The sequence below is a fragment of the Oratosquilla oratoria genome, chromosome 41 (genome assembly GCF_046742065.1).
Source record: "Oratosquilla oratoria isolate Oo_2021 chromosome 41, ASM4674206v1, whole genome shotgun sequence".
NCBI lineage: Eukaryota > Metazoa > Arthropoda > Malacostraca > Stomatopoda > Squillidae > Oratosquilla > Oratosquilla oratoria.
In genome coordinates, this window is record NC_134817.1 from 8335372 (window position 1) to 8356741 (window position 21370).

A 21370-nucleotide genomic window follows, 5' to 3' on the forward strand; every position below is an offset into this window, starting at 1 on the left:
GGCACAGCAGTCAGGCACACGGTGTCCGTGCCACTGGCATAAACGTCACTTAGCGGAACTTTGGGGGGCTCTCAGCGCCACACCCTTGGTGTGACGATTCTCCTGCCTACGCTGGTGTGCAGCCAATGCCACTGTGTACTTGTGGCGCAAGTTTGGAGGAAATCGCTGACCTTCGGATTTCGCCCCAAATTTTGGGGTTTTGGGTCATTTTGGTCACCTCCACCGATTTACCCGCTATGACACCCACAGGTCCGGGGCGGCCTGGGATGCCGTGCAGTGCAATGGCACAGCAGTCAGGCACACGGTGTCCGTGCCACTGGCATAAACGTCATTTGGCGGAACTTTGGGGGGCTCTCAGCGCCACACCCTTGGTGTGACGATTCTCCTGCCTACGCTGGTGTGCAGCCTATGCCACTGTGTACTTGTGGCGCAAGTTTGGAGGAAATCGCTGACCTTCGGATTTACCACCAAATTCCACGGGGTACCCCCTGAGAGTTGTTTGGGGTTTTGGGTCATTTTGGTCACATCCACCGATTTAGCCGCTATGACACCCACAGGTCCTGGGCGGCCTGGGATGCCGTGCAGTGCAATGGCACAGCAGTCAGGCACACGGTGTCCGTGCCACTGGCATAAACGTCATTTGGCGGAACTTTGGGGGGCTCTCAGCGCCACACCCTTGGTGTGACGATTCTCCTGCCTACGCTGGTGTGCAGCCTATGCCACTGTGTACTTGTGGCGCAAGTTTGGAGGAAATCGCTGACCTTCGGATTTCCCCCTGTGAGTTTTTTTGGGTTTTGGGTCATTTTGGTCACCTCCACCGATTTACCCGCTATGACACCCACAGGTCCGGGGCGGCCTGGGATGCCCTGCAGTGCAATGGCACAGCAGTCAGGCACACGGTGTCCGTGCCACTGGCATAAACGTCATTTGGCGGAACTTTGGGGGGCTCTCAGCGCCACACCCTTGGTGTGACGATTCTCCTGCCTACGCTGGTGTGCAGCCTATGCCACTGTGTACTTGTGGCGCAAGTTTGGAGGAAATCGCTGACCTTCGGATTTCCCCCCAAATTCCACGGGGTACCCCCTGTGAGTTTTGTTGGGTTTTGGGTCATTTTGGTCACCTCCACCGATTTACCCGCTATGACACCCACAGGTCCGGGGCGGCCTGGGATGCCCTGCAGTGCAATGGCACAGTAGTCAGGCACACGGTGTCCGTGCCACTGGCATAAACGTCATTTGCGGAACTTTGGGGGGCTCTCAGCGCCACACCCTTGGTGTGACGATTCTCCTGCCTACGCTGGTGTGCAGCCTATGCCACTGTGTACTTGTGGCGCAAGTTTGGAGGAAATTGCTCACCTTCGGATTTCTCCCCAAATTCCACGGGGTACCTCTTGTGATTTTTTTTTGAGTTTTGGGTCATTTTGGTCACCTCCACCGATTTACCCGCTATGACACCCACAGGTCCGGGGTGGCCTGGGATGCCCTGCAGTGCAATGGCCACTGGCATAAACGTCATTTGGCGGAACTTTGGGGGGCTCTCAGCGCCACACCCTTGGGTTTCTTTACATATTATAGTCCAAGGAGAATCTTGTGTAGATCCAGACATCAAATTCATTTGATGATGTGCTACTTTTGATTCCACTCCTGATGCTGTTGCACTGTGATTATGCTCACCTACAGGCTTAACGATTTTGTTGTCACCATCAGCAACATAGGTGTGTAAGCGGGCTTTACACAACCTATTTTCGCACTGCCAATACTGCTTGGAACCATCCCTATTAGTTTTGTGTTTATCATATATATAGTTTAGATCATCTACTAATTTCTTTCCATTTCTAGTTGAAGCAATTAGACGAGGCATGGGTAATACAATAAAAACATATATATATATATATATATATATATATATATATATATATATATATATATATATATATATATATATATACATATATGTATATATATATATATATATATATATATATATATATTTATCCGCAAATGCAGCAGCCGTAGTTGATAGTCATGCGTTAGTAGTAGACTGAGAGTCAGCAACCTTAGTTGATAGCCGAGCGTTGACTGAGTGATATATACATTATCTAAACAACCAAATACAAGAACAGTATGGCAATTATTTAAACAGCCAATTACAAGAACAGTATGGCAATTATTTAAACAACCAATTACAAGAACAGTATGGTAGTTATTTAAAATAAACTCCAATATCTTCGCGCACACACATATATAAATCTAGTGGTATCGAAATGCCTGGTAGTGAAAAATCCTAGTCACAAAATGTCCGGTAGCGAAATGCCCGGTATCAAAATGTCCAGTATGAAGCTGTCCGGTCACCCCTCACCCTCACCCTCACCATCACCATCATCCGCACCCTAAACTTCATTTTCAATCAAAATCGTTCACTTGCCAACTTATACGTTATCTCTCCTTTTTTCTATGACATTTTTTCTTTCTTTCTCCCCCTCGCCTCCTTCACGTACATCTCTCTCCCCATGCTTACTTTTTTTTGCGGTTCTATTTCTCTCTGCCTGACTTTCTATGTCTTTTAATTTCTCTCCTTCTTTTTATCATTTATATTGTTGTGACACACACACACACACACACACACACACACACACACACACACACACACACACACACACACACACACACACACACACACACACACACACACACACACACACACACACACACACACACACACACACACTCTCGGTGGCGCGGTGGTAGAGCACTGGACTGGGAAGTACGGTGCGTGCTCGCAGTACCCAGTTCGAATCCTGCCCATGGCCGAAATTATTTCGGTATCGCTGTGCTTCGGGTCGTTACTCTGACTCTCGTGGGCGGGGAGTTGTGTGTGTGTGTGTGTGTGTGTGTGTGTGAAAGGTCATAGCATTACCCATAGATCGGTCATGCAAGCTCTGAGCTCTCTTCCGGGATGAAATAGCTGTCGATCACGAGTCCAACACGTGATCCAAAGACCAAGGTGAATACACACACACACAAACACGCCCTACACCATTTTGGAGTGCATGTAGACCTTCATACCAGATTTTTTATTTTTATTTTAGAAATGAGACGCTGTTTGAAAGCCAAGAAACTTGTGTGTTTGATATACAGCATGTAACAGATAACTGTTGAATTATGCGATATTCACCTGAATTTACCAGAAATATTGACCTTCATGTAGTCTATTATGATTGAAGTTGAGTGAATGCCTTTAGAGAAGCGGTCTTTTGATGCTGACGAAACCCTAGAGTACTAAATCAACCTCGAAAATGTTCGTCAACCATAGGAAAGGTCTGAGCCAGTATTATTTGTGTCTCGGTCCCAGATAAAGGAGGAGGTCTGTTGCAATAAACCTGGCAAAGAGTCAATGTAAAATGATTTTGATTTTGGAACACAACATACTGAGCTTCGAAACATGAAGGAGTCTCCAGCAAGTAGCTATGGTCTAATAGGAGTCTTTACGAAGAAGAATGTGTTCAATAGGGTAGAGAAGTGTAGAACACGTCCATGAATTTCGACTCAGTGACGACTAAGATTTTATATATTTTGAAGATGATGTTTCATTCATCTGAGGAACAGCCCTCGATGGATGAAAACTCTACATATGAGCACTCCGTTTAAATTTTTCTTTCGAATAAAAGAAGCCGCTTTCCAGAGCCAGAATGGAAATAAGAAAGAATCACCACGAAGCAGGATCGTCGCAGTCCCTCTGACCCTCCTCGGGGGAATTAAGACTCCATGTGACATTCTTACAGTCATCAGTAAAGCCCTTGGAAACCCTGACTTCATTGGGTTTCCGGTTCCTCAAGAAATCAGCTGTTGACATGCAACCTTTGCAGCTGTGGAACCTCGGGTCATGCTGTCCAAGCCATCTGCGGAATCCTTCGAAGTCATTTGGCTTTTTGACCCCGATCTCCGAGTTGTGGTTTCTGGTGTTCTTGTGCTGGCATTTGGAGTCTTCGAATTTCTTAAAGAACTCCCTGATTGCTTTCCTGATCCTCTGTTCCTCGAGCTCAGAGGAAGAGGTCCTGTGGAAGCGGATATCCACTGGGTAGGGCCGGAAGCGGTGATGACGGCGATTTCTGATTTTTGTGGTGAAAGTCATCCTCGAACCCAAAGGGCAAAAAATGTGTGAGCGAAGACGTTGCGTGCTAACAAACGTTTTTTGAATCTCATTTTGTGATCCCTTGTTCTGCGAGCAAGCGCGAGCGCCCGCACGCATATATTTTAAGGAATATTTAGAGTAGTCGTAAGGTGGAAAATAGGAAATAGGAGGGCGGTAGAGAAGTCTTTAAAGTAAACTGAACTAAAAGTGGACAGAAGATGAATACCAAGTTAAACTGAGTGACATGTTGAACATAGTGGGAAAGGAAGAATTAGTATTGGAAAAATTATGAGCGTTTCTCAAAGAGGTAGAATTGAAGTGTGCTTAAATAATGTCTGAGACTGGGAATGGAAGGAATTGTAGGAAATATCAAGATAAAGTGTGCAGCACACGTACAAGGAATGTCTGCAAAGAAGAAATGAGCAAGCATATGAATGGTATAGATTAAAGAAAATAGAACCAAAGAGCAAGGTGAGGAAGGTCAAGAGACAAGTTAATGTGAAATGGGATTGATTGGTGTCTGATTTTTATTCTAATGAAAGGAAAGGTGTTTTGGAAGTAAGGAACGTCCGCAAGAAGAGAGTCGGGTAGAGGTAGCAGATGGAAGGTTGTTGATGACACCCACAGGTCCGGCAAGGCCTGGGATGCCCTGCACTGCAATCCCACACCAGGCACCCGCACGGTATCCCTCCCAAGGGCATAAACGTCAAAAGGCACAACTTTCCAGGGCTCTCACCGCCACACCCTTCGTCTCAGGATTCCGCTGTCTACGGTCATGTGTACCCTGTCCCACTGTGTACTTGTGGCGCCAGTTTGGAGAAAATCGCTCACCTTCGGATTTCCCCCCGTAGACAGCGGAATCCTGAGACGAAGGGTGTGGCGGTGAGAGGGGTGGAAAGTTGTGCCTTTTGACGTTTATGCCCGTGGGAGGGATACCGTGCGGGTGACTGGTGTGGGATTGCAGTGGAGGGCATCCCAGGCCTTGCCGGACCTGTGGGTGTCATAGCGGGTAAATCGGTGTCGGTGACCAAAATGACACAAAATCCCAAAAATCTCCAAGGGGGTACCCCATGGATTTTGGGGGGAAATCCGAAGGTGAGCGATTTGGTCCAAACTGGCGCCACAAGTACACAGTGGGACAGGGTGCACATGACCGTAGACAGCGGAATCCTGAGACGAAGGGTGTGGAGGTGAGAGGGGTGGAAAGTTGTGCCTTTTGACGTTTATGCCCGTGGGAGGGATACCGTGCGGGTGACTGGTGTGGGATTGCAGTGGAGGGCATCCCAGGCCTTGCCGGACCTGTGGGTGTCATAGCGGGTAAATCGGTGTCGGTGACCAAAATGACCCAAAATCCCAAAAATCTCCTAGGGGGTACCCCATGGATTTTTGGGGGAAATCCGAAGGTGAGCGATTTGGTCCAAACTGGCGCCACAAGTACACAGTGGGACAGGGTGCACATGACCGTAGACAGCGGAATCCTGAGACGAAGGGTGTGGCGGTGAGAGGGGTGGAAAGTTGTGCCTTTTGACGTTTATGCCCGTGGGAGGGATACCGTGCGGGTGACTGGTGTGGGATTGCAGTGGAGGGCATCCCAGGCCTTGCCGGACCTGTGGGTGTGATAGCGGGTAAATCGGTGTCGGTGACCAAAATGACACAAAATCCCAAAAATCTCCAAGGGGGTACCCCATGGATTTTGGGGGGAAATCCGAAGGTGAGCGATTTGGTCCAAACTGGCGCCACAAGTACACAGTGGGACAGGGTGCACATGACCGTAGACAGCGGAATCCTGAGACGAAGGGTGTGGCGGTGAGAGGGGTGGAAAGTTGTGCCTTTTGACGTTTATGCCCGTGGGAGGGATACCGTGCGGGTGACTGGTGTGGGATTGCAGTGGAGGGCATCCCAGGCCTTGCCGGACCTGTGGGTGTCATAGCGGGTAAATCGGTGTCGGTGACCAAAATGACACAAAATCCCAAAAATCTCCAAGGGGGTACCCCATGGATTTTGGGGGGAAATCCGAAGGTGAGCGATTTGGTCCAAACTGGCGCCACAAGTACACAGTGGGACAGGGTGCACATGACCGTAGACAGCGGAATCCTGAGACGAAGGGTGTGGCGGTGAGAGCCCTGGAAAGTTGTGCCTTTTGACGTTTATGCCCTTGGGAGGGATACCGTGCGGGTGACTGGTGTGGGATTGCAGTGGAGGGCATCCCAGGCCTTGCCGGACCTGTGGGTGTCATAGCGGGTAAATCGGTGTCGGTGACCAAAATGACACAAAATCCAAAAAATCTCCAAGGGGGTACCCCATGGATTTTTGGGGGAAATCCGAAGGTGAGCGATTTGGTCCAAACTGGCGCCACAAGTACACAGTGGGACAGGGTGCACATGACCGTAGACAGCGGAATCCTGAGACGAAGGGTGTGGCGGTGAGAGGGGTGGAAAGTTGTGCCTTTTGACGTTTATGCCCGTGGGAGGGATACCGTGCGGGTGACTGGTGTGGGATTGCAGTGGAGGGCATCCCAGGCCTTGCCGGACCTGTGGGTGTCATAGCGGGTAAATCGGTGTCGGTGACCAAAATGACCCAAAATCCCAAAAATCTCCAAGGGGGTACCCCATGGATTTTTGGGGGAAATCCGAAGGTGAGCGATTTGGTCCAAACTGGCGCCACAAGTACACAGTGGGACAGGGTGCACATGACCGTAGACAGCGGAATCCTGAGACGATGGGTGTGGTGGTGAGAGGGGTGGAAAGTTGTGCCTTTTGACGTTTATGCCCGTGGGAGGGATACCGTGCGGGTGACTGGTGTGGGATTGCAGTGGAGGGCATCCCAGGCCTTGCCGGACCTGTGGGTGTGATAGCGGGTAAATCGGTGTCGGTGACCAAAATGACCCAAAATCCAAAAAATCTCCAAGGGGGAGATTTTGGGGGGGAATCCGAAGGTCACCGATTTCCTCCAAACTTGCGCCACAAGTACACAGTGGGACAGGGTGCACATCACCGTAGACAGCGGAATCCTCAGACCAAGGGTGTCGCCGCCAGAGCCATCCAAAGTTCGGCCTTTTGACGTTTATGCCTGCGCCAGGTATACCGTGCGCCTGACTGCTGTGCCATTGCACTGCAAGGCATCCCAGGCCGCCCCGGACCTGTGGGTGTCATAGCCGGTAAATCGGTCGAGGTCACCAAAATGACCCATGGAATTGCGTGGGAAATCCGAAGGTCAGCGATTTCCTCCAAACTTGCGCCACACGTACACAGTGGGACACGGTCCACATCACCGTAGACCGCGGAATCCTGAGACCAAGGGTGTGGCCGTCAGAGCCTTCCAAAGTTCCGCCTTTTGACGTTTATGCCTCTGGCAGGGATACCGTGCGCCTGACTGCTGTGCCATTGCACTGCAGGGCATCCCAGGCCGCCGCGGACCTGTGGGTGTCATAGCGGGGAAATCGGTCGAGGTGACCAAAATGACCCAAAACCCAAAAAAACTCAAAGGGGGGTACCCCATGGAATTTCGGGGGAAATCCGAAGGTCAGCGATTTCCTCCAAACTTGCGCCACAAGTACACAGTGGGACACGGTCCACATCACCGTAGACCGCGGAATCCTGAGACCAAGGGTGTGGCCGTCAGAGCCATCCAAACTTACTCCAGAGGGAGAGAGTCGTCCACAGGGCACAGCGAGGTAGACGTGGGGAACATGGACCCAAGGGCGAGGTTGTGGAGACCATACAAATTTGTGTGTAATTTTCCCCTCTCATTTCCGCCTGTTGACGCCCATACTTTTAGCCTGAGCAGTATCTAAGTGCGATCCGCAAGAGCCCTGGTGGCCCTCGACCTGTAGCTGAGGTGGTGACCCAATAGGGACAAGTGGCCAAAATGACCCTCAAAATTACCAAAGGATTTGGACATAAACCGTCATGTCTCCGATTTGGCCCAAACTTACTTCAGAGGGAGAGAGTCGTCCACAGGGCACAGTGAGGTAGACGTGGGGAACCTGGACCCAAGGGCGAGGTTGTGGCGACCAGCCAAATTTGTGTGTAATTTTCCCCTCTCATTTCCGCCTGTTGGCGCCCGTACTTTTAGCCTGAGCAGTATCTAAGTGCGATCCGCAAGAGCCCTGGTGGCCCTCGACCTGTAGCTGAGGTGGTGACCCAATCGGGGCAAGTGACCAAAATGACCCTCAAAATTACCAAAGAGGGCCCACGGATTTGGACAAAAACTGTCATGTCTCCAATTTGGCCCAAACTTACTCCAGAGGGAGAGAGTCGTCCACAGGGCACAGCGAGGTAGACGTGAGGAACATGGACCCAAGGGCGAGGATGTGGCGACCAGCCAAATTTGTGTGTAATTTTCCCCTCTCATTTCCGCCTGTTGGCGCCCGTACTTTTAGCCTGAGCAGTATCTAAGTGCGATCCGCAAGAGCCCTGGTGGCCCTCGACCTGTAGCTGAGGTGGTGACCCCATCGGGACAAGTGGCCAAAATGACCCTCAAAATTACCAAAGGGATTTGGACAAAAACCGTCATGTCTCCGATTTGGCCCAAACTTACTCCAGAGGGAGAGAGTCGTCCACAGGGCACAGCGAGGTAGACGTGGGGAACCTGGACCCAAGGGCGAGGTTGTGGCGACCAGCCAAATTTGTTTGTGTAATTTTCCCCTCTCATTTCCGCCTGTTGGCGCCCGTACTTTTAGCCTGAGCAGTATCTAAGTGCGATCCGCAAGAGCCCTGGTGGCCCTCGACCTGTAGCTGAGGTGGTTACCCCATCGGGACAAGTGGCCAAAATGACCCTTAAAATTACCAAAGGATTTGGACACGGATTTGGACAAAAACAGTCATGTCTCCAATTTGGCCCAAACTTACTCCAGAAGGAGAGAATCGTCCACAGGGCACAGCGAGGTAGACGTTGGGAACCTGGACCCAAGGGCGAGGTTGTGGCGGCCAGCCAAATTTGTTTGTGTGTAATTTTCCCCTCTCATTTCCGCCTGTTGGCGCCCGTATTTTTAGCCTGAGCAGTATCTAAGTGCGATCCGCAAGAGCCCTGGTGGCCCTCGACCTGTAGCTGAGGTGGTGACCCCATCGGGACAAGTGGCCAAAATGACCCTCAAAATTACCAAAGGGGTTAACCCACGGATTTGGACATAAACCGTCATGTCTCCGATTTGGCCCAAACTTACTCCAGAGGGAGAGAGTTTTCCACAGGGCACAGTGAGGTAGACGTGGGGAACCTGGACCCAAGGGCGAGGTTGTGGCGACCAGCCAAATTTGTGTGTAATTTTCCCCTCTCATTTCCGCCTGTTGGCGCCCGTACTTTTAGCCTGAGCAATATCTGAGTGCGATCCGCAAGAGCCCTGGTGGCCCTCGACCTGTAGCTGAGGTGGTTACCCCATCGGGACAAGTGGCCAAAATGACACTCAAAATTACCACGGATTTGGACATAAACCGTCATGTCTCCGATTTGACCCAAACTTACTCCAGAGGGAGAGAGTCGTCCACAGGGCACAGCGAGGTAGACGTGGGGAACATGGACCCAAGGGCGAGGTTGTGGCGACCAGCCAAATTTGTTTGTGTTTGTGTAATTTTCCCCTCTCATTTCCGCCTGTTGGCGCCTGTACTTTTAGCCTGAGCAGTATCTAAGTGCGATCCGCAAGAGCCCTGGTGGCCCTCGACCTGTAGCTGAGGTGGTTACCCCATCGGGACAAGTGGCCAAAATGACCCTCAAAATTACCAAAGGATTTGGACAAAAACCGTCATGTCTCCGATTTGGCCCAAACTTACTCCAGAGGGAGAGAGTCGTCCACAGGGCACAGCGAGGTAGTCGTGGGAAACGTGGACCCAAGGGCGAGGTTGTGGCGACCAGCCAAATTTGTTTGTGTTTGTGTAATTTTCCCCTCTCATTTCCGCCTGTTGGAGCCGTATTTTTAGCCTGAGCAGTATCTAAGTGCGATCCGCAAGAGCCCTGGTGGCCCTCGACCTGTAGCTGAGGTGGTGACCCCATCGGGACAAGTGGCCAAAATGACCCTCAAAATTACCAAAGGATTTGGCCAAAAACCGTCATGTCTCCGATTTGGCCCAAACTTACTCCAGAGGGAGAGAGTCGTCCACAGGGCAAAGCGAGGTAGACGTGGGGAACATGGACCCAAGGGCGAGATTGCGGCGACCAGCCAAATTTGTTTGTGTAATTTTCCCCTCTCATTTCCGCCTGTTGGCGCCCGTACTTTTAGCCTGAGCAGTATCTAAGTGTGATCCGCAAGAGCCCTGGTGGCCCTCGACCTGTAGCTGAGGTGGTGACCTTATCGTGATAAGTGGCCAAAATGACCCTCAAAAAACCGTCATGTCTCCGATTTGGCCCAAACTTACTCCAGAGGCAGAGAGTGTCGTAATAATACTTGCATCATAAAGTATAGTCACCGCTTATATCGATCGTTCTCTCTTTCACCCGTGAATATTGATAACCATAGAAAATGTGATGGAGACAGTTTAGAGCAGTGGTTCCCAAACTGGGGGAAATTTCCTCCTGGGGGGAAATTTGAAGCTTCCAGGGGGAAATAATTAAACTACCTACTAACTAAAAAAAATCTCTGATGGATTTTCTCGTGTCTGAGAGAGAGGGAGAGAGAGAGAATGCCTGTTTATCAGTATATTTGTACATTTGTAATATAAATTAGTAAATAGTCACAGTGTATTTCAACTACTCTTTCCCTGCTACACATGAAGGGGGAAATCTGGATAGTTGACATGGGTGCAGGGGGAAATGACAGAAAAAAGTTTGGGAACCACTAGTTTAGAGAGAATGTCATTACGCAGGGGCAACTACAATAAATATAATCAAGACGCCGATATGGCAGCCTCGCGTATCCATTTGCTCCTCATGACGCCTACGTATGCGGCACCGTATGGAAGGGGCTAAGTGTCCCAGGTTCTGTCTATGGGAGGAGTTGGCGCAAGAGCACCATTTTCGGGCAAAAATGGACCTTATGCAGCTTTACTGAACTTGGTGCTATATCTTAAGCCCAGCTTGTGGTAGGAGCTAGCAAAACCTCGTTAAAACTCGGGCTGCAATGGAGAGGCACGACCAAATTTATGTGGTACTATTGATAAGTAAAATGCAACCTTTGCTGACCTATCGTAGAGCTCGTATATATGCACCACAAAGTCATTAGGGCTGCAATGGAGAGGCACGACCAAATTTATGTGGTACTATTGATAAGTAAAATGCAACCTTTGCCAACCTATCGTAGAGTTCGTATATATACACCAAAGTCATTTTAGTAGTAGCCAGCATCAACACAAATTTTAGATGGAAGTCGGAATTCAAAGACAAGTCCCCCATTTTTATACAAAAGAGGTTAGTTGGCCCAATGAAATAACCCGGGCTCAATTTCCTTCCACCAACTCTACCATATTTGTGTTAACTCTAGCACCAATAACCCCATCAAACGATTCCATGAACACCACATGAGGACTCATCGCATAGATGCTCTACTCCTTCAAGTTATCCTACCGCATCGCACAACGAAACCCAACTTTCACTAACTCACCACGTAACTACTTTTAACCAATTCTTTCCTTTCTCCCAAATCCTCCCCACGCCGTTCAAAGAAAAGAACCAACTTCTCATCTGAGACTATGCAAGACAGAAAAATCATTGAAGAATAAAACTGTAATGAGCTTGGAGAAAAAAAAAGTTAGCTTGTTGGGGGAGGGGGCGTGAATTCTAATCCTTTTCCCATATTGTCTTTCCTAAATCGGTATAAAAAGTTGTGACGTGAGTCGGGATAAAAAATGTAAAGGTCTTATCCTAGTGAGGGGTTTAATGCAATTTTAGCTCCAATTGTTAGAATCGTTTTCTTTCGTACAATAACAACTTACCACAATCTGTTTATAATATATACATGGAAATCACCTTCATACAGTACTTCCCCCGTCCTGTAAGTCAGCCAGGCGCGAGCGCACGCACACACACAGGTGTTTTGAGCATACAGGCACATACAGATGATGAATATACACCTATAGAAACGTAGTCTATACCGAGAAATAGCTTAGCCATATTTGCATATCTATTTTTTTTTTTTCTATTTCTACTTTCATTTGTTTTTGTTTTTTTCTATTTTTGCAAAATATCGGATAAGGAAACATTGGCATTATTAGGATGTCATTTATTCTAAACCACCAAAACTCCTCCTCGTGCCTCGGGTGATTTCGTAGCTGCCAGATCCGATCTCTATTGAATGAGCATTCTAAAAAAAAATAACAATAATTACTTAACTTATGCTTAACTTTACAACAATTTCAGCTTGTACTGATGATTAATTAATATGGACTTGGGTTTGTTATATCTATTTGTGTAAATGAAATTGATTTGCGTATCCTAATCTCTATTTTGGTTTCGGGAAACCGTTTAGTCTTTAATCCTGTCGTCTAGCTGAGCCATAAGCTGCTCGAAGATGGTCCGGCTGGTTGTGATGATGGAGGTTACAGGTTCCTCTGTATCTCGCTCATACATATCGAGGAAGTAGCCTGAAAACAACAAATGGGGAGTGACGTCAGTAGTGTCCTCGGGTCAATGGTGACAACTGTACTTCAGTGAATGCAAGCAACATGGCGAAGTGAGAGGTATTACCTGCTGCTTTCTTCCATTTGCCGTTCAGGAGGACTGTTCTGGATTGTTCCTCCGTCAGGCTTCCGTACATGACCTGCAGAGGGAAAAGACCAAATTTAGTGTGTCTGGTAAATATTGTCTTGTCTATACATAGTTCTTAACTGTTTTACAGCAATACTTCCCACAGTACCTTCCTGTCTACCATGTTATAAGCCTTTTCCAAATCCATAAAGGCCCAAAAAGTATCTTTAGTTTTTCGTAAAGTTTTCTCACATATCTGCCTTACCACAAAAATCTGATTCACGCAACCCCTACCTTTCCTAAATCCACATTGTTCCTCACCAATTACTCCCTCTGTTCCGCTCCTAATCCTCTTAATTGAAACCCTTCTAAACTACACTCAACAATCTGATCCCTCTGAAGCTACTACACTCACATTTTTCCCTTTGTCCCTTGTAAAGCGGAACTATACAGGCACTCCGCCGGTCCTATGGCACTCTACCTTCCCTTAGACATTAAACAACCTCGCCAGCCAGTCCACTATTACTGTACCTCCCTTCTTCAGACATTCCGCATGGCACTCATCGCGCATAATTGTTAAACGCGCGTGCAAGCGTGCGCGTTTTTGCCGTGCTAACTTGGCTTTAGACCATTCTAGGTTTTATACCTATCAGTGCACTTGAGCAATTGCATAAAATCTCACTGGTTTCTTGTTCTTCGTCGTCTCGCGGCAGCTAAGACTCCTTTCACACGTACTGACTTTTAGTCGTGCGCCGTCCACGACACGACGTCGTCTTCTAAAGTAACCGTGGGCGTCTACCGGACGCTTTCACACGTCACGATCGCGGCTTTGTAGATCAGTCCCAGCCAGGATCGAGGGACCTTCTGCTGCATAAGGAAATCGTCTGGTGACTGTTGTCACGGAGTGGCGATGGGAAGGGAGAAAATTTAAAATGGAGGATGGCAAATTTAGCCTAAGTCAAGAAACGACTGTTCTAATCCCCAGCCCTACTGCACTCCATGTCCAGGTTCTTTAACTCTTTAAACTCCGATGACAAGAAGTCTTTTCATTTGGTAAAAAAAAAATATATAAAACACCAAAATGTTTTATCAAACACCAGAAAAATATGACGTCACAGTCCTCGCGCGGTCAAGCCGCATCAGATGATATTCGGATGTACGGGCCGGCGCGAGGTCTATCATATCCGGTTTTTCGTATCTACACCACAAGCGGCTGACATGAGTTGAATGGGTTAAAAGAGGGGTAAGTTTTAAATATTTATTTACAATGTAAATAAAACCAAAAAATATCACCTCTCTCTTTTAAAAGAACCTGGACACGGAGTGCGATAGGGATTTGGGGATTAGAAGAGTCGATTCTTGACTTAGGCAAAATTTGCCATCCTCAATTTTTAGAATTTTCTCCTCTCCCGGTTGCCACTCCGTGACACTGTGCTCCGCGGTAATGCAGAAGTCAAGGACTCACACGAACTCACCTGTCTCACAAAGCCAAGGTTAATGAGCAGCTTCCGCGTGATGGGGACGTAGTATCGTCTTCCCGTGTGCAGACGCCATGTATCTCTGCAAGAAGAAAACGGAACCAACATTTGAACTATGACACTGCCACCCCTGAGGTTGTCGATGGTCCCCCAGTAGATAAAAAAGTGGTGCCAGACACACAGCAAACGCCTCCCCACCAGCAGTTATCTTGGTGCAGCCTAGTTACTCTTTTGCGATGCTTGACCAAAGAAGAAGTCTTACGGTCCTAGATCGATACCGAAGGCACTACATACTTATCTGTGACAGTTTTCGGTCTGGGAGCGGTAGAGGGAAGGGTGGAGGAAGGGAGGGTGGGGGAGGTAGATAGGTAGGTAGGGTGAGAGAGAGGTGGGAAAGGGAGAGAGAGGGAGAGATGATGAGAGAGGCAGGGAGTGTGTTAGAGGGAGAATAGTTAAGAAGATGTGTGGAGAAAGTAGTGAAAATAGGGGCAGAGAGGTTAGGAAAGAAAGGTATAGGTGTGGAGAGAGAGGATTGGGAAAGGGAGAAAACCAGAGAGGGTGGGAGAAGTGGGAAGAATGGGAATGATAGATTAATGAATATATAAAGAGATAACGTGACAGCAGGCAAATGAGCGTACGACACTTAGGTAGATAGACAGACTGGTAGACGGATAAATAGAAAAGGAGAAGAGGTGAGAGAGAGAGAGAGAGCCAGAGACGGTGGAAGAGGGAAAGAGGAAGGGAGGGTGGAAGAGAAAGAAAGGTAATGAGGTTAGAAGAGGGGAGAGGATCAGAGAGGGAGGGAAAAGTAGAGGGACCCTGAGGGTAGGAGATGGAGAAAGGGAGGGCGGGTGGAACAGGGAAAGGGACCATGGGATCAGATGCTCATCCAATTGAGTTTTAGAACTTCAAACTATATTACATTCAACTACCTCGGCTGAAAGTTTATTTCACTCGCTGACGATATAGTTGGAAACTTTGTTTCTACTTATTTTCATGTTTAAAGCTACGTCCTGACCGCTTGATGCCATTATTTGTCGTTTGGTCAGTACTTAGTGTGAAAATATTTTTAGCTTTGATGTTGTCAATTTCCTGAAAGTGTTAAAGCCTTGTACCAAGTTGCCCCGAGAGAGATAGATAGAGAGAAAGAGAGAGAGAGACAGACAGAGAGAGAGAGACAGAGATAGAGAGAGAGAACAGAAAGATACAGAAAGACAGAGAGATAGACAAAGAGAGAGACAAATAGATGATAGAGAAAGAGAGAGAGAGAAAGAAACAGAAAAAGGAGATCGAAAGAGAGAGATAGAAAGAGAAAAACAAAGAGACGGAGAGAGAGGCAGAATGAGGCAGAAAGAGACAGAGAGAGAAAACAAAAGAAACAAAGAGAGACAGAAAGAGGGAGGAGAAAAAGACAAAAAGAGAGAGATAGAGAGAGACAAGAAGACAGGGAGACAGAAAGAACGACAGAAAGAGACAGGAATAGAAACAGAGGAAGACAGAGATAGAGAAAGAGAACGAGAAATAGAGAGACAGAGACAAAGAGAGACAATGAGAGGGACAGAAAGAGAGCCAGAGAGACAGAAAGGGAGACAGAGAGACAGAAAAAGAGAGACAGAGAGACAGAAAAAGAGAGACAGAGACAGAAAGAGAGACTGAGAGACAGAAAGAACGACAGAGACAAGAATAGAAACAGAGACAGAAAGAGAGAGGGATAAAGAGACAGAGAAAGAGAAACAGAAAGGGAGAGAGACAGAAAGAGAGACTGAGAGACAGAAAGAACGACAGAGACAAGAATAGAAACAGAGACAGAAAGAGAGAGGGATAAAGAGACAGAGAAAGAGAAACAGAAAGAGATACAGAAAGGGAGAGAGACAGAAAGAGATAGAGAAAGAGAACGAGAAATAGACGGAAAGAAAGACAGGGAGGGAGACAGAGAGACAGAAAGAACGACAGAGACAGGAATAAAAACAGAGGCAGAAAGAGATAAAGAGACAGAGACAGAGAGACAGAAAGAGAGAGATACAGAAAGAGAACAAGAAATAGAGAGATAGAGACAATGAGAGGGACAGAGAGACAGAAAAAGAGAGACAGAGAGAGACAGGAATAGAAACAAAGACAGAGAGATAAAAAGACAGAGACAGAGATAGACAGAAAGAGATACAGAAAGGGAGATAGAAAGAGACAGAGATAAAGAGAATGAGAAATAGACAGAGAGACAATGAGAGGGACAGAGAGCCAGAGAGACAGATAGACGGAAAGAGAGACAGAGACAGAGAGACAAAAAGAGAGACAGACAGAGAGACAAAAAGAAACAGAAAGAGAGACAGTAAGAGAAAGAGAGAGAGAGAGAATGAGAGAGAGAGTGTGTGTGTGTGTGTCTATTTGTCTGTCTTTCTCACTCTGTCTCTGTCTCTGTGTCTGTCTCTCTCTCTCTCTTTCTCTCTCTGTGTCTGTCTGTCTGTCTGTCTCTCTCTCCCTCTCCCTCTCTCTCTCTCTGTATATCTCTCTTGAGACAGCAGGCTCAAAAGTTTCAAGCGGTATTCATAGTTTTTTTTTTATTTAGTATGATTGTTTATGGCTCGGCGCTCCAATTTTTCTAATCTAATACTCTCTCTAATGAGATCTGGGAACTACACAGAAAAAGTGTCTTCAGAATGTGGGCGTACCTCCGATTTACATGATTACCGGCTGACAAATTAATTTTTTATAACACTAGCAATCCCGCTATCTCATTTACTTTCTCTGAAGCAAATATTTAATGTTTGGAAGTTTTAAGCTCGTTAATGATAAGTACACCAAGATCCTTTTAATTTTCATCTTTGGTTAAAGTTTTCCTAAACAATTTGTAGTCCTACTCAGTATCGCCTCTGCCTATTTGCATAATGTTATACCTACTTGGATTAAACTTCATTAATAAATTCTTAGATCATTGTTTTAATTTGAGAACATCTCTGAATATCCAGACGACACGAGTGGTCATTTGCTACTGAATGTTAAAAGAGTGTGAAAATCAATTAGTGGATCAACCAAATCAACTGATTGCGTTTTCTCTGGAAAAAGAATAGTAATTGAATTCGATATCCGTTATTGTGGTACCAATGTACAAGTAAGGAAACAAGGCGATCCCGTTGAATTAAAGACAGGTGTCCTTCATCAGCCCAATATCCTTTTTTTTTTTTTTTTTTTAAGATAGATGAATGAATAACTTGGAGGAGGAAGTAATCTTACTTGACAATCAACTTGGATTCAGAAAAGAAAGATATTGTGTAATCAGCCTGGTAATATTTCAGCTAAGAATTGTTGATGTGTTGCACGAGAGGGAAGATTGAGTAGATTGTTAGGAGAAGCCGCTTGGTAAGGTACGGCAGCACAAAAGATTAATATGGAAGTTGGAGAACTTAGATCTCAAATAGAGTGCATTGAAACAGGTAAACTGTTCTTAAGCACTAATGACACTTCAAAAGAAAACTACATAATGGATATTTTTTAGGGGTTTTTGATTAACTGGGCTTTGGGAAAGAACTAAATTACTAAGAATACCACAGTACTACAGGCACAGGAACACTAATAGTACAATGGTAAAAAGGGTACCAGAGTACTAATAAGACCTGAGTACCGATAGTAACACAGTGGTGACGTGAAAATACTTACAGTAGAAGAATCTGCCTACCTGGCCACGAAGATTCCAGTATTTCGGGGGATTCTGAGGAAGGCTCGCCCCTTTCGGCCCACGACCTTGATGCTGGTGCCCTTCTCGCTCTTGTCTCCTCGACGCCCCGATCGACGGTGGGAATCCTTCACCCCTGCAATAAATCATCCTGACTTAGACACATTATACATACATGCATACATACACACACACACATATATATATATATGGGTATGTTTAAGACAGATTGAACATTTTTAGAAGCTCCGCCATGGGATACGAACCCTGACCCGTGCGTCGGGGACTAGTACAGTCCTTTTGAACCATCACCATGTAGCATGGTTGCTAGCGTCTTGGCCTCGTGATTTTCGACGCACGGGTCAGGGTTCGTATCCCATGGCGGAGCTTCTAAAAATGTTCATATATATATATATATATATATATATATATATATATATATATATATATATATATATATATATATTTCTAAACAGAAATGTAGTAGCACATTTGTAAATGACACACAGGAACCCACAGTACTTAGGTACTTTCCTGAAGAGGGCTACAGTTGATAGCCGAAATATAGGATTCTTCTTTATTCGAAGTTTATTCTTTCTCCGACTGTGGGTTCTTGTGTGTCATATATATATATATATATATATATATATATATATATATATATATATATATATATATACATATATATATATATATGCAAAACATACATAGATACTTCCATACATATGCATACATGAATATATACATACTGTACATATGCATTAATATGAAGTAAATAACTAGTAGCAGAGACTATCGATCAAATAATTTCCGACAGTCGCTCCGGGGTTCGAACCGAGGTCTCGCTCAATGGCAGAACAACGCCTTACCGACTGAGCCGTGGGAGCTACAAAAATACTTAACTTGGAGTTGAACTAATTCCTGAAGATTCTACGTAAAGTACTTAGGCTTAATGAGTGGCGAGTGAGAAGCTGCCAAGTATTGTCGGGGGAAGAACCACTGAGTGGTCCTTTCCACCACCGCACTGTCCCCCGCCCCTTGGAGCACACCTTCGCCCACCTCTTTCCCCGCGGAAGGAGTGGCGCGGCACCTTACCACATCAAAACCCGGCACGAAACTTACCTGAAGACCCATCCGCCACCAGGGCCGATGTAAAGGAATGGTGGGGCTTCCCATACAAGTCGAGACTCTTTTAGGGCCTAGGTGGCAGGGGATTATTTTCTATTTTTTTTTTTTTTTTATCTATTTATTATTATTAATTATTATTATTATTATCATCATTATTATTGATTATTATTATTATTATTAATTATTATTATTATTATTATCATTATTATCATTATTATCATTATTATTATTATTATTATTATTATTATTATTATTATTATTATTATTATTATTAATTATTAATTATTATTATTATCATTATTATTTTGCGAAGATGCGAAACGCGCTTTTCCGATTCTCCCACCAAGGCGCGTTGGGATGTAAACTCAGTCCCTTGAATGATGGCTGCATCAAACATCCAGTCAATACACTATACAGAGTTTCTAAAATTTTGACTGCGTAATATATATATATATATATATGTGTGTGTGTGTGTGTGTGTGTGTGTGTGTGTGTGTGTGCGTGCGTGGTGTGTATGTTTGCGTTTGTGTGTATAACCTATTTCAGCTACATCTGAGAGGTGTATTGATACTGTGCAAAAACTACAAACCATAATCACTTGTCACTTAATCCTTTGGCCACGGAGGGGAAGACTGAGATACCCTGGTGGCAGCCAGAATACAAGAGAAAGTGCCACCTGATTCGGCGGGGACCGTTCGCGAAACCGGTTGTGCCCAGATGATGTTTGCAAGTTCAATTGTCTTAATAAAAATCTCCTCGCGACAGCAGCCACAACTTGATATAACGACCACCATCCCTCCCTGGTTAAGTATCCTAACCTAACCTTTCGAGTCTAATGATTCCTGAAAGAGAATTCGCTATAGACAACAACAAGCCGCAACGGCTCCGCCGGACAGTGTGACACCGACCCTTTTATGGCCCTTTAATGGGAACACCAGAGCAGCATATCTGTACAGACAGTTACGACCAAAAATATTTGAGCTTCCTGTTGGTTCCACTCTGATTTCTACCATTGGAATATAATGTACGTTTGTATATTTGTATGTTTTTCTATGCTATATTCACCTTCTAAAGTAATTTCCAGTGTCACGTCTTTAGCGTGAATAGAATTCTGTGGATGTGCTGTGTCACGCCCCTGTGTGAATAAAGTCTCCTGTTTGTATTTTTAAGGCACGCCTTACGTGAATATGATGTGTTGTGTGTTATCATTAATGTATGTTATAATGTATATTATAAATATGTTTCATAATATGTATGTTATAAATGTATTTCATAATATATATGTAATGAAGTAAACCATTGCGCAATACCCGTCTGCTGGGGCGTGGTTATAGTGCGTTCTGTCAGATGAGCCAAGCTCAGAAAAACGTTACATAATCTGGCGCGAAAGCATGTTCTTATCTCCCTTTGGTTGGAGGTGGCTAAACTACCTACTTTAGATACGTCTCAACATCCCGGAAACGTAATCACTTAAAAATGAATGCTGATGCCTTTTAACTTCTACCATCCCTTTGTCCTGCCACCTGTTATGAATGCCTTCTTTACCACCTCTATCAACTTACCTCTTCGGTGAGATATTGCCCCTAAGAATAGGAGCTCTAGTTATTGCTGACAAAATACTCCCCCCCAGTTCCCCTCTCTCTTCCCTTTTTCCCTCCTCTGTCCCACTTTCTTCCTTCCCCTTCCTTTCCCGTTCCCGATTCCCAGTCCTCTCTTTCTTACAAAGGTAAAAGGTAAAAGGCAAAGGTAAAAGGTAAAAGGTAAAAGGTAAAAGGCAAAGGTAAAAGGTAAAAATTCTGGTATAAGAAAAAACGTCGTCATAACGATTTACTGTAGTTTTCTCATTAACACTAAACTTATAGGAGCCGATCCGGGTTCACAAACTAATCTCGGCACTTTTTCTCGTTTAATAAGCTTAGGCCCCTGATCGTTATCTTGATTAGTATTCATGTATGCAGTTTATATCGCCTAACGCACAAAACAATTTTGAATATGGGAACTGTGTATAAGCCAAGAATTATAGTCTATTTAATCGTTATCTTATTCAGAGTAGTCGAGAACACCTTTACTACCGAAAAGTCTTCGTAAAAAAAATATAATGATAATTCTTACTCTTTTTAGAACTTTTTACTTTCTCCTCATCATCGCTAATGGCTTGTCTTTGTTTCTTGAGGAAGGTAACTTCGTCATCCCCGTCGATATCACTGTCGTCTTCGTCGTCGTCTTCGTCGTCATTCTCTGACGTCTCGTCACCAGCGTCCAGCTTCGATTTCTTCTTCTTCCCGAACCACACGTCGTTGTCGACCAGCTTGTCGCCACCTGGCGGGCCTTCAAGGGTATCAAGACCTGGATGACA

General features: G+C 45.7%; 1 protein-coding gene across 4 annotated transcripts in view; it reads right to left on the reverse strand.

Moving 5' to 3' along the window:
* Positions 1-12261: 12261 nt before the first annotated feature.
* LOC143020942 (uncharacterized) overlaps positions 12262-21370 on the reverse strand; it is a 137806-nt gene continuing 128697 nt past the window's right edge. For all 4 annotated transcript variants that reach the window (XM_076177934.1, XM_076177933.1, XM_076177931.1 and 1 more), the window contains 5 exons: positions 21127-21360; positions 17890-18022; positions 14217-14301; positions 12742-12814; positions 12262-12638 (listed from right to left, as the gene is read on the reverse strand). In XM_076177934.1, the coding sequence (XP_076034049.1) occupies positions 12520-12638; positions 12742-12814; positions 14217-14301; positions 17890-18022; positions 21127-21360 (644 nt within the window). In that variant the 3' untranslated portion in view covers positions 12262-12519. The remainder of the gene's footprint in view (positions 12639-12741; positions 12815-14216; positions 14302-17889; positions 18023-21126; positions 21361-21370) is intronic.